Here is a 14,297-nt window from a genome sequence, read left to right as displayed (position 1 = left end):
TTTCCTATGTATCTATGCCCACTTGTGCTATTCATTAAGTGATCTTAATATCATCATGACTCTTTCTCAGTGATAGAGCACAAGACCTAAAATTTGACTCCGATTCTGCCGCCTGTCAGCTATGTGGTATGGGGGGGGGGGCGTGGAGAGGGGGTGCTCTCTCCCTCATTCTCAGACTTGGTCATCTCAGTGATAAGACTAACTTCCCAGAACTGCTTGGAGGACTCAAGGAGATGCTGCATGTGCTTGGAATGGAGACATTGCCAACTGATTCAGAATTCATACAGTCATGCCTTTCTAAAACACAAGTTTGTGTTTACCATGAGAAATAGTATTTATGTATGGCATTCCAACTGATGGCAGATGACCATTCCTGAGAATTTTGTTAGAACATGAAAGGCTGGTATGTCTGACTTTAGGTGATATTCAGAGTCAGAGGCTATTAAAACTTGAAACTACATTTGAGATCAATCCCATTGGACAGATGGGGAAAAAACAAAAAAACAAAACAAGATCCAGGCAAAGAAAAGGCTTTCCCAGGGTCACGTGGCTGGTCAAAGAGTCCCTCACACACAGTGCGGAGGGCATTTCTACTCACTGTGGAGGCCTCGCCAAATGCCATCCTCTCCCAGCAGCACCAGGCCCAGGCCTGGCTGAATGTCAGTTACTAAATCACCAGCTCTCACCTCCTCGGCTCAGCTTACTGGCACACTTGGTCTGAGGCTGGATTGCTTCATGGCTGGCATAGACAGATGCCAATGTATTCCTGACAAGCCTGATTTGTGCATTCAACAAGGAGCCATATGCAGATGTGGCAATTCTCTTGTGGGTGAATTATACGGTTCTCTTAGAAGTCAAATAACAGAGCTTCATTTTTGAAGCTACAGGTGATTATATAGAGTCCTAGAAATCAGCATTCTCAAAGCACTGTCAGTCCTTAAAGACAGTACCCAGCTCAGGGAACCTCCTAAGTTGCCACAATCCTGAGGCACAAGGCAACTTTCATAAGTGATTCTCCTTTTCATAAGTGATTCTCCAGAACTGTTGACTTTCAGGGTCATGAGGAACCATCTGCCATTGAGAAACTGAGGCCCAGAGACATGATGAAGTTCGTCCAAGGATGATTAATGGGTGGGTTGCAAAATTGGTACTAAAACCCATTTCCTAACCCTGTGATTTTTATTGTTGGTATTATTATTATTAGTAGTAGTAGTAGTATTCAAAGTTGTGGGTAACAAACAAACAATACCTTAAAGAATTAGGAAATTTCCAAAAATCTAGAGCGTGCTTTTCTGGAATAAGCTAGCAAAAACGTACATGACTAGGTTTCAAACAATCTCCAGTAAGGCTTTCTGGGTTCTCTCATCCTACATGTACTCCTCTGCCAACAAGCTGCATTTGATGGTTGCTGGAAGCTTCCAGCTAGAGAGCAGGCCTTGGCACAGGCCAGAAGATCCCGTGAGAGCAGAGGGAGGGAAGCAGTGGCTTAGGAGTGAAGGATAAAGATCACCAGAGCCTGGCCAGTGTGTTTCAGTGGTTGAGCATTGACTCATGAATCAGGAGGTTTGGTTCCAGGTCAAAACACACATTCAGGTTGTTGGATTGATCCCCAGTAGGGGGCATGGAGGAGGCAGCCAATTAATGATTCTCTCTCATCACTGATGTTTCTATCCCTCTCTCTCCCTCTCCCTTCCTCTCTGAAATCAATTTTAAAAATCTTAAAAAAAAAAAAAAGAAGATCACTAGAAAATTCTTGGAAACTCTTCCAACTTTGGGCCAATCAGCTTCTACTTTTGGGCAATTCATTTAACCATTTGAATCTTAGTTTTTGTGTGTGTATAAACCTGAGATATTTATCACAATAATTATGCTGATAAAGATAGTATCTGCTGTGACAACCAAGTAAGGACATGAATGTAGAAGTGCTTTCTTAATGAGATACTGTGTATGGATGTTCTTACCACCTTGGTCTCCCTGAGCCTCAGATTTACCACTGGAAACTGAGGGATTAGATGAACTGACTTAACTTTGGAGGACCCAGGTACTCTCCTCCCTTGCTCTGTTTCAGATCCAAACTTCAGGGGATACCCGGGTGTCTGGGGAATAATTAGGAGCATCGATGACGCATGGAATCAGGCTGCTCATGATGAAAGCTCAGTCACTTTACTAGATGGGTACCTCAGGGCAAATCATTTAAATTCTCTATGCCTCACTTTTTCATCTGTAAAATGGGGATTAAAGCAGAAACCACCTCAGGGAATTGTGAGGAGGATTAAATGAAGTTCGTACATCAAGCACCTACTAGTAGAGCAGTGGCCCACACGTGATTTTATATGAAATGATAGCCATCATCCCTGTGGACCTTTGGGTGGCTCCAGGGGTCTCTTGGCAGAGGAGAGTGCCCAGCACTGAAGGCAAACCTTGTTGAAAGTCCTTACCCAATCTTTGCTTTCTGGCAAACTAACCACGCTTCCCTTTGGAAGTGAAGTCACATTAGACCTTGAGTAAAGAGAGCTGGATTCTAGCCCTGGCTCTGTGGTATGACTTCAAGCACATCTTTAACCTCTCTAGGCTCAGCTCCTCATATGAAAAAATGAAGTGGAGAAATAAAATGATTTTATTTGGACAGATGGCCAAAACAGAATCCCAAGAGTCCTGACTTCCAACCCAGGCCCAAATAATTAGGGGCTTCTACTGCCCCCTTTCTAGGTTATCTCCCAAGGAGGCACTTAGCCCACCACTCACCTTTGATATTAATCCACCAGCTGCCATCAACATCTGATCATTCACTTCATAAAACTAAGTACCAAACCTGGCCCCTGCCTGTCCCCTCCTACAACCACTATTCATTTGTCATGGGGCCCTAGAACTGAAATCATACACTTCCTACCAGCTTGTTCCCTAGAATGTATCTGGGAACCAATCACCCAATTCAAGACATCTGTTTATCTCACTTATAATCAATCTGCAGAAAAGAAGGGCCAAGTCTCCTTCAATCAATCACTTATATAAACACAGCCTTGGAAGACAGTCTTGGAAGATGCTGTATAGCAGCGATGGCGAACCTATGACATGCGTGTCAGAGGTGACACACGAACTCATTTTTTTGGTTGATTTTTCTTTGTTAAATGGCATTTACATATATAAAATAAATATCAAAAATATAAGTCTTTGTTTTACTATGGTTGAAAATATCAAAAAATTTCTATATGTGACACGGCACCAGAGTTAAGTTAGGGTTTTTCAAAATGCTGACACGCCGAGCTCAAAAGGTTCGCCATCACTGCTGTATAGCATTCATGCCCACATGGTGGGAGATAGGCATCAAAAGCTTAATTCTCATTTCTCTTATCTATGGCCCAAAAATTGATACAGAAAAAACAAATGGGACTTTGCTCGTCATCCCAGAACAGAAAATGGAAAGTAATTAAAATCGTAGGCATTCTGAAGTTCCTAGCCCAGCCTCCTCATTTACAGATGGGAAAATTGAAGCTGAAAGGAGTGACGTGGCCCAAGTGGAGTGGCCTAGGGCAGTGGTTCTCAACCTTCTGGCCCTTTAAATACAGTTCCTCATGTTGTGACCCAACCATAAAATTATTTTCATTGCTACTTCATAGCTGTAATGTTGCTACTGTTATGAATCATAATGTAAATATCTGATATGCAGGGCGGTCTTAGGCGACCCCTGCGTTGGGATCGTGACCCACAGGTTGAGAACCGCTGGCTTAGGGTCTGGAGAAGTAAGAGTGTGGAGACCAGAACTCAGGTTGGACTTCCAGTCCAGTTCTCAGCCCGCGATTTCCAGGAAGTATCATGGAAGTGACCATACAAGTGGGGTCTCCAACAGAGTTAAGCAGGTTCCAGAGGGCATGATAGAAACCCTAGTAGCACATACACTGCTCAGCATGACATCCATCCAAATGAGATCCTTCCTGAAACCAGAAGGCTGGCAGACAGCTCTGAGGAATGCAGCATCCACAACAACCAGAAGAGGCTGTTGGTCATAGAAGGTCTCTACCTCACAACATGCAAAATGACCCTCTAATTTACTCTTCTGTCTCTGCTGCTGAGGATCTGCTGGAGGATGGAGGTGAATAAGGAGTTCATTTCTGATGCCAATCTCAAAAACAAGCAGATACCAGGTTACATGTGGGCCCACGGGCCCTGGGTTTGAATCTCAGCTCTGCCATCAGCCCTAGGCAGAGCACTGACTCTCTATGCCTCTCTCCTGATTAGTAAGATGAGGCTATTTAACCAGATTGCTTTGGGTCCTGACAGCTTGCAATTTTTGTGAATGTCTCATAGACCAAATTATTCTAGTCGTCTGTTCAAATGCTAGTTAAAATCCTATTAATCTGAGGTCTCTTCTGATATAAAGTTTTGCATATAAGGTTGCTCTTGACAAAACATTTCATTTCAAGAGGATTTCCTCTCATTTTTCTCACTCTTGATCAGTCATTTTCCTGCATATGTTTTGGACACATGCCTTTCTAGGCTGGTTATAAATGCTCTGTATATAATATGCAGATGTCCCAAAGCTGTCAAAACAAAAATTCCTCCGCTCACTCATGTCTACTGAATATGCTTTTTAAGATTAAGAGATGAAATAAGCCTTTCCAAAGTAGTTAAAGCCACAGCTTTGAATTCTAAACCAATGTATGGCCAGCCCAGGTACTGTTCTCCCTTTAAACAAATGTCTTTCCTGAAACCAATTAGAACAGCGGTTCTCAACCTGTGGGTCGCAACCCCTTTGGGTGTTGAACGAACCTTTCACAGGGGTCACCATCGGAAAACACACATATAATTACATATTGTTTTTGTGATTAATCACTATGCTTTAATTATGTTCAATTTGTAACAATGAAAATACATCCTGCATATCAGATATTTACATTACGATTCATAACAGTAGCAAAATTACAGTTATGAAGTAGCAATGAAAATAATTTTATGGTTGGGGGTCACCACAACATGAGGAACTGTATTAAAGCGTTGCGGCATTAGGAAGGTTGAGAACCACTGAATTAGAATGACTTTAGGAATAGAGGACTGCTGGGAACATCCTATCTTTTCATAAAACAGAGATCCTAAGGGGTTGAAAAGCTCCAGGTTGGGAATTGAGAGACTTGCATATACCCCTAGTTTGCTCCTGGATTGTTCAGCAAATGTTGCAATTTATTAATATACTTATTAAGAACCCAACCAAGGACAAACACTGGATTACATACTAGGTATGCAAAATGGAACAAGCTGTGGATTCCTTGACCTCTAAGGGAGAAATACTACATGTAGGTAGGGATGCAAAAATGACCCTCAGGAGGGAGATCAAAATTGGACCAAGCATTAGGGAGTCACCTGCCCAGGTGTGAAAGCTGACACCATGCTAGCAGGTGAAAGAATACATGGACATAAGCCTAGACAGCCCTGAGTGATCCTTTCCATGCTTGTCTGTCTTGTCTGTCTGTCTGTCTGTCTTTCTCTCGGTTTCTCTTTCTCTCCCCTCTTTCCCTTTTGTCAATGCTTTTCCCTCTTTGGCTGTGACAAGTGTTTTAAACGGATCTCTTTTGACTTGCTTTTCTTGTCCTTGTGTCAGCTGGTGAATAATTTATTATATTTTAACCTGACTTGTTTTCTTTCTGCTTCTTTTTACTAATCTGCTACTAAGGTAGAGATAAATTGTTGGTATTTATTGAGTGGATCTATGTGTCTTCATTTGAAAAGTAGAGCATTTTAAACAAATCTCTCCTTGAAACACCTAAGCCAACTGCTTTTTATTTAATTCCATGGGTTGAGTTCTTTGGATCCCAGCAGGCCAGTGGTCCTCAGGGTGACAATGCTCCCTGCTCTTGGTTTCATATGAACGGCGGCTTTGCTGTCCCCTTTGGGACTCAGTCTTTAGGGTGAATGCATCCAGAAGCCTTTTGCTCAAAGTGTTGTAGATAAACACACTGAGGCATAGACTAGGAAAACACTTGATTTTCCAGCTCAATGGAGTAGGGATGGGAAGAGGACACAAGAAGTCCTGGCCTATTAGGGCAGAAGAATTGGTATGAAAGCTTTCAGACCTGACAATGGTCTACCAGGAAGCTGGGAGCTGCTTTTCACTGGTGCAGGCTCTTGAGGGTGGAAGGACTGATCACAGCTAGCCACATTAAAAATGTAATTTCAGAAATGTGATCAAACAGACTTGCTTCCTGAGTTATGAAGCAAATCCTACAGGGGACTAGAGAGCCTTTTTGTTTTCCATTTTTTATTTAGTGGTAGGTTGTTTTTTTTTTTTAGGGAGAAATATATTTAATTACGTAATCTTTTCAATAAAAAAATGATTAGTGGCAGCAGGGAAAGTAATTAAAATGTCTAATTTTTCTTTCTTTCCAAAAGCATCAGTCCCTAAATTAGATGGTCCCTTGGGCTTGGAAGCAGACAAAGTTTTAATAGAACTTTTATTTAAAGTCCAGCAATGGTTTTGTTGTGCCCTGATGTTGGGGTGTTAAGAGGAATCTTTCTTTCCCAGGAGTTAATATTCTGGATATAGAGGACTGGAAGAATGAAAAGTTGTATTAGTTTATTAGAGCTGTCATAACCAAGTACTACAAACTGGGCAGCTTAAAACAACAGAAATTTAGTCTCACAGTTCTGGGGGCCAGAAGTCCAAAATCAAGGCATTAGTAGGGCCATGCTCCCTCTGACAGCTCTAGGGGAGAATTTGTGCCATGCCTTTCTCATAGCTTTTGGTGACTGCCAGCACTCCTTGGCATTCCTTGGCTTGTAGATGCATCACTCTATCTCCACCTCCATCTTTACATGGTGTTTATCCTGTGTGTGTCTTTGTCTGTTTACTCTAATCCAGTATGATTAGACCCTGTTTCTAAATAAGATCACATTCACAGGTCTTAGGGGTTAGGAGCTCAATATATCTTTTGGAAGGACACAATTCACCTACTAACAGGGACCATAGTCTATGGTAAGGAAGACAAGAGAGACCATGGTGCTTGGGCAGAGGGGGGCTATACCCACATTTAGGAGGGGGTGAATTACCTGGCATACCTGGGACAGTCTCAATTTAGGGACATCAAGTTTTGATCCTACAGCGGCCACGATCTTGAATATCAGACTTGTCATTCAGTCCAAACACCAGATTGGCTAGAAAATGAGGGCCCCCTCATTAAGAGGAGACTTCATCTTTTAATTCACTTTGTTATATGGTAGAAAGAGCACTCAACTTGGAGTCAGAAAATCTGGGTTCAGTCTTTTCTAACTGTCCACCTGCTCCATAACTTGGGAGCACATAAGTAAACTTCTTTGGCACTCAATTTACATTTCTATAAAAATGTTTTATAAAATAACATCTACCCACCACAATTTTATAATAAGCTTAAGTGAGAAAAGGGTGTATGAAAGAGTTCTATAAAGTATCAAACTTTTTTTTCCTATATGAAAATTATTTCTCTTCTTCACCTGGCCCAGAACCTTTGGTTATTATGTTTTAAATGTTGATCAGATTCTTCCCACACCCAGAGTGGGCAAATAGGAATTACAGCTGGGCAGGGTACCATCTGTTCTGTGGCTCCAGAGCTCAGTGGCCCCAGTGAGACACCAAACCCCTTAGTGGCCTTAATCTCTTTAGCACCTGGAGCTGCTGGCTGGAACAGATTTTCTTTTTAAATATATTTTTTGTTTATTTCAGAGAGGAAGGGAGTGGGAGAGAGAGATAGAGACATCAATGATGAGAGAGAATCATTGATCAGCTGCCTCCTATACGCCCCAGGGATTGAGCCTGTAACCCAGGCATGTGCCCTGACTGGGAATCTAACCGTGACCTTCTGGTTCATAGGTCGATGCTCAACCACTGAGCAACCTCAGCAAAGCTGGAACAGATTTTTATTTGGGAAGGTAGTTAGAGCCCAAGCCTTGTAGTCAAGCCTATAAGTCAGTCTTAAGGCAGCAGAGCTGATGACAAAAGGAAAAAAGTCCTTCTTTAGATGTCTCCTTCCTCCAAAGAAGAGAGATGAACGTGCAGCTCTCTGCTTGTCGGTGATGAAATTAGCAGGCTCCCATCGTTCAAGACAAGTGGCGAGAAAGAACTGAAATCGGGTGCCAAATGCCACTGAAGAGAATATATTTTATACAACATGAAAGGCCCCAATGCAAATTAGAAGAAATATAGGGAGACCTCCAAAAGATAGGTCAAATTTTTTCCTCAAGCAGATAATTATAGGCTGGGGGTGAATAAATCTTATTAGCCTCTCTCTACTTCGTCTCTTCTCATAAAACACTGATGAAGAGAAAGCCATACTCAATTCAGGTCTGGACAGCTGGCCTGAGACAGCTGTCTAGTCAGGATGCCTGTGGTCAGGCTATGGATGCCCACTCTCGTCACTGCCCACAACTCCTCCCCAGAATACAGGTGGAAACAGTCAGCCAGGCACAAAACTCCACCACTCCAGTGCCCACAGCGACTTACTGAGACCTGGTTATTTCTCACTGTCTGAAGAATGACCCCTTTAGGCAGCAATTTTCCAGTCAAATTTCTCCGCCCAAGTTTGAGGCCTTAAAATTAATGAAGTTGTTAATATTTCTTAAAATGTCTTTCATGGCAGGCAGCTAGAAGGTGTGGATTTACCACCACTGATCCTGGTGGCCTCTTCAGTTCATTGAGAGATATGGGCTGGACCCCCACAAACATCCTTAAGGAGACAGGAGTCTTGGTCTTAACCCCGGCTTTTGTTTGCTCTGCAGTAGGTCTCAGGGTGAGTACCCAACCTCTGTGCTCTGGGGTGAGCTCCAAAGGCACTCTTTGTGGCAAAGAGCCTAGCTGCCTACAGAATTATGTCTCTGTTTTCTGAGCTCTGGGAGACCAGCAACACGTCTTACTCACTGTTGTATTTGGAAGGCAGCTATGCTCACCACTATACCACCAACGCAACTTCACTGTTGTATTTGTATCAACTCCAGCATCTGGCACTAGACCAGGCATGCAGAGATGGTGGTGGGAGCAGGTAGGTCTTTAATTCAGTCTAAGCTGAATTAAATATGGTAAGAAGGTGGAGAGGCTCTGGAATTACCGCTGCACTTAGTCGAGGAACAAGCAGTCAAGAATCAGCTCTTCACACCCTTTGAGTCAAAAGCAATAATGGCGCTGACTTTGGCCTTCCCGTTAAGCATCGGGCAATGTCTGGCCAATGGTTTGGGTCCTCTCCTCTCTCAAGAAGGGAAATCATGAGGATTCTAGATGACAAGGATATGACCACAGAGAATAAATGCAATCTTCTCTGAGTCATGCAGGAGGCAAACCTGCCTTTTTTGGACATTCTGTATTTTATAAAAGTTGAATGACTTTGAAAACAAATTCAAAATTTTATCCAGACTGGTTTTTATCACAAATCTGGTTAAAAGGCAATAACAATACAAAGGACCAGATTGCAATTATTTATAGACACTTGCCCTTATTATAAGATGACATTCAATGTCTGACGGAAATAAAATCAACAAGTAATTCTTATCTGGACTCTCCTGACAACTACTGATCTTCCTCTCCCACTGGGGAGGCTTAGGACTAGCAGGAAACCTCCCAGCAGAGTATAACCATAAACTGCCCTAGGGTTTTTGATGCATTTATTTTTTTTAAGTTTGAAATGAAAGGTACAGCTAATATTAACCAAGACTAACTGCATTATAGATGAGAGACAGCAGTGGGTGGAAGATCTCTGTTAGGTGCATTTGAAATAGCTCAGGCCCAAGGGCAGAGACTGAGATCAGGAACAGGTAAATATGCCCAGAAGGGATCTAGAACTCAGTGTGTACTGGGTTCATAAACGCTTCATTGAATCAGGCCTGATGCGTGAATTCCCTCCCTGGAAGCCTTCTGCATTCATTTGTCATGTGCAACTTTTATGAGTGTCTTCTATGTGATGGGACATAGTGAGGAGCAAACACAACTTAGTGCCTGCCCTTAAGGGGTCCACTCTAGAGGAGTTCGAAAGAAAAAAAAATATCCACCTGGAAATACATTAGCTCTCCTCCAACGCTGCTCTTTCCTCTGCAGAGGCCCAGCTCCCATGAGCTGTTAGGATGAGCACACAAAGAATAAGGAATCCTACATCAGGTAAATATGGCCCCGGGGGCTCCTAGAACAGGACCTAGCAGGCTGAGTAGTTCCTGGGAGACAAAGTGACTCTAAGGAAAGAATTCTGGTTTTGTAGTTAGAGGATCTATTCTGTGTGATCTTATTAAGTCCAGTTTCTACAAGTGTTAAAATGGAATGGGATGTGGCCTCTATCTCTGAGGTTGTTGCAGAATCAAATGGACTGAAATCACATCTAGAAATGTGTTTAGGCACTTTCAAGGAGACACTCAAATGTAAGGGATTCACTTGAGGACCCTAGAGGACCTGCAACCCTCATAATATCAATCTTTTCTCAAGAGATCTCTATTATTAGAAACAGTCCTGGGTTAGAATCCTATATCTGAAAAATCACAGTCAAAATGCAAATAAGCATTACACCTAATTACTGGTAAGGGAATGTTGTGAATACCATAAAGGCTTGGGGCGGGGATCGGGGTGGGGGCGGGCCATAAGATATGACAGCAACAAAGCCCATAGTTTCTTTCAGGATACAAAATGCATCCTGAGTCTGGAGAGGACTGGCCTGAGTGCTGATGGAAAACTAAAGGCACAGAGAGACTTCCTTCGCGTTTTGGGGGTTGAGGGACCCATGGAGAGCCATGGAGAACAAACTGAAATCCACAGCTTCCTTAATTATGAGATGAAAATTGTACATCACAAATAACTATCAAAAATATACTTACCATATCGGCTGCGATGAGACAGAAAAGGGAAGGAATCTTTCATTATCCAGGTCAGATTCCATGCAAAAGAATCAGGAACAGGAGAAGGCAGGTTTGTCGGTGACTCTAAGGAGCTGTGACCTGGACATAAAAACAGAGAGAATAATAATCCATCTGTTTGGGATGTGTCTTTCAGCTGTCACTCATATCACTTTTTAAAAGAAAGTTTATAAGAAGCTTTCATGACATCTATTGGAAAATAAGGAGAGAAAGACCAAGCCACTAGAACAGCCGTGGGCAAACTACGGCGGCCCGTTTGAAATGAATAAAACTATTGAAATAAAAGACCATACCCTCTTATGTAATGATGTTTACTTTGAATTTATATTAGTTCACACAAACACTCCATCCATGCTTTTGTTCCGGCCTTCCGGTCCAGTTTAAGAACCCATTGTGGCCCTCGAGTCAAAAAGTTTGCCCACCCCTGAGCTAGAACATTGAATTAACCTGAGGACCTCAACACACACTTGCTACCAAGGGCAGCCAAACCTAAGAAGTCTGAATCTTGTGACCAAGGCCTGCCAAAGACTTCTGGGAGATGAACTAGAAGCCAGGCCACTTAATGGCTTGGTCTAATAGCTATCCCAGGAACTTGTGCAACTTTATAGAGAACTTCGATTCATTTCACCCAAATAATGCTTCTACTATACTTTTGTTCAGACTTGTAACTTCATTAAATGCTGCTTATTTGGGTTATCGCCTTATCAATGAGAAATCTGAAATCGCACTCAAGTTATGAGTTTTTGACAATTACATTACAAAAACAAACAAACAAACAACAACTAGGTCATGGGTTTTTCTCAGAGCCAAGAGTCCAGAAAGCCACAAAAGATTAATGTTGCTCATTTGTATGTGAGAAAAAAAGATTGAGAGAAAAAGAGCAAAAGCAATATTATTCTTTTTTTGTGTAACAGTACAGCAAGTGGGTTTTGTGTGGTGAAAAGTAATCTCATCTGAGGCCATATATGTCTACTTGGGGACAGGTTTAAGTTTCTTAGACTTTTAAAAAATTAAATTCATTTACAAATCAAATGAACAGGCATTACATGCTCTAATGCAGTTCTTCCCTGAAATCCCCAACTCAGTCACCATTTGCTAATGTTTTATGACAGGCAAGGCTTTTTCTGTTAAAGAAGGGGTTTGAGAATAAGTTCTGTTTAGTAAATAAATGTGTTGCCCAGATACATCTTTCTATAGCATTTCTATAAAATGGCCCAGAGGAAATGCACTGAAAGGGGTTGGGTCTATAGAGAGGGGAGGCCCAAGTCCAGATAGGTCTACGTGGGGGCGGGTTTGAATTTATTAGACTTTCATTAATAATATAATGATTTAATAATATGAATTAAGCACATATGGACCAGTGCTTTAAATGTCTGATTACATGAACTTTTTACAACCTTGTGGTTAGGTACGATCATTGCTCCTCATTTTGCAGCCAGGGAAATTGAGGTAGAGAGAAGTTTAATATTCTGACTGTGGCCACCCAGTGAGTAGGCAAGAGACCAGAGTCAACAGACCAGGTTGGTCTGATGCTATCACACACAGTATTTCCACCACCCTTCATGGACCCCCACAAACTATGCAAGGTGTTCTACAGCTCTCCAAAGGGCCATTCAGGACCCGCAAAGGGCAATGGCTAAGGTCAGAGATCACCACTGAACATGCTCCAGAATAAGACAACAGTGTGAGGATTTTGAGAAGATTCTGGCAACTAATCCCTACAATGATCTTCATGTGAATAAAAATTAGCACTTCTGTGCCTGAGTCATCAGTGTAGCTCAAATTTTAAGTAATTTTGAAGCAACAGGAAGATCAAACCTAGCTATATTTCCTGGTTTCCAAGTGAGGTCATTTTTCTTAAACATATAGTTTGGGAATGGTATTAACTTCTTCCTGGATGTGAAGCACCAAGCAGATGGGGCTAGACTTCAGGAAGCACTTATGAATCTGTGAGTGGGCACAGAATGACAGATGACTTTTAATATGGACAAGGGCCAGGTTATATATTCACGGATTTAAAAAAAAAATCTAAAATCATTCAAAAGGAAGGGCTCTGAGGACTGAATCATGGCCCAGCAAGAGCCATGGGCGTCACTGTGGGTCATCCTTAAAGATAAACTTGAAGCATTTTGTATAAAAAAAATCCCAATAAATTATTGGGCATCTTCAAAGTTGAATACTGGAGAGAAAGCAGAAATTTTTATCTCGCCCTTACAGGAAACTTTAGAATTTCTGCCAGCAGGCTGAGCTCACATGATCTCCAGAGGTAGGTGGGTAGTGATTTACTGCATGCGGCTGGGGGTACAAATAGAGAGATCAACCAAAAGGTTGGGCCTCCTCACCTGAGAAGGAAAAGACTAAGAAAACGCAGCCAGTACAGATGAAGTTATTTGCCAATTTTGAAAGCACTAAGGCATACGTGAATTCTAGTCAAAGTTCATGGAATATTTATAAATTTAGAACATCAAGAAGGAAGCACTTCTGTGTTTAACAAGCGTAGGGAAGAGGCTCCTGTTTCCTTCACATTGCTTCCCCTTCCCCACCCTCACCCCTGCAGAGAAAAGCGATGCCAAGAGTAGCAATCCACTTAAGGCCGGGGGGGGGGGGGGGGGGGGGGGGGGGGGGGGGGGGGGGGGGGGGGGGGGCGCTTCCTCTGAAAATGTGAGGAATTTAGAGTGAAATTAGGCTGACCAGAACCGATGTATGGGATGAAAGTATGAATTAAGATCCACTGGATCAAGAAGAGTGTATGGTGGATGCTGGGGAAGAGGGGCAAAACGGATAGGAAAGGGAAAGTAGGAGCAAGAGCTTTCGGGCTCCCAGTTGAGGCTACCTACCATGGACACCACCTGAGGAGAAAAAGGAAAGAAATGCACTTTGGAATGTGGACACGAATGAGAGCCCACAGATGAACACTGTTTTAGGGTTTTTGTGCTTTTTCCCCTGAACCCTTTCCAGGCACCGCAGGGTGTGCAGGCAGAGTGAAACTCCCCGCTTCTTGATACCACTCTTTTTCAAAGCACCCCACTTTCTCATGTCCCCAGTAGATGCCAGGGTTCATCACTATAACAATTCTCTTGCAAACAATGCAACTTCTTTGCCTCTTTCCTCCTTCACAATTGTCCTGAGCAGCTGAATGTGGTGGTGGGAGGGGAGGGAAACAGAAGGGGAGGAGAAGTACACCACAGTGCTGACACGTCTCATTTTAAATTCATAACCACAAACCTCATGAGAACCCTCAGGACTGCCCGGGAATCCTACTGCATTCCCTGACAAGCTCAATTTCCCTCCCTCTCTCCAGCACCGCCACTTCCAACTCTCTCTTACCCCTCAAACCTCCAAATCCCCCAGTTTCTCCACATTCTCAGCTAGTATTCTTGTTTCTTATTTCATTGAGAAAAAGCAGATCTCCCAGCTTGCAGGTATCAGTACCTCTATGGGCTACCTTC

General features: G+C 42.6%; 1 protein-coding gene across 1 annotated transcript in view; it reads right to left on the bottom strand.

Moving 5' to 3' along the window:
* Positions 1 to 14,297, bottom strand: part of ALK (ALK receptor tyrosine kinase) — a 577,143-nt gene that overhangs the window by 402,592 nt on the left and 160,254 nt on the right. Inside the window, exon 2 of the mRNA XM_059660239.1 lies at positions 10,810 to 10,929. Coding sequence (XP_059516222.1) covers positions 10,810 to 10,929 — 120 coding nt within the window. The remainder of the gene's footprint in view (positions 1 to 10,809; positions 10,930 to 14,297) is intronic.

The sequence above is a fragment of the Myotis daubentonii genome, chromosome 12, assembly GCF_963259705.1.
Source record: "Myotis daubentonii chromosome 12, mMyoDau2.1, whole genome shotgun sequence".
Lineage (NCBI taxonomy): Eukaryota > Metazoa > Chordata > Mammalia > Chiroptera > Vespertilionidae > Myotis > Myotis daubentonii.
The sequence above is the reverse complement of the archived record's forward strand: the minus strand, read 5'-3'. Positions and strand labels throughout refer to the sequence as shown.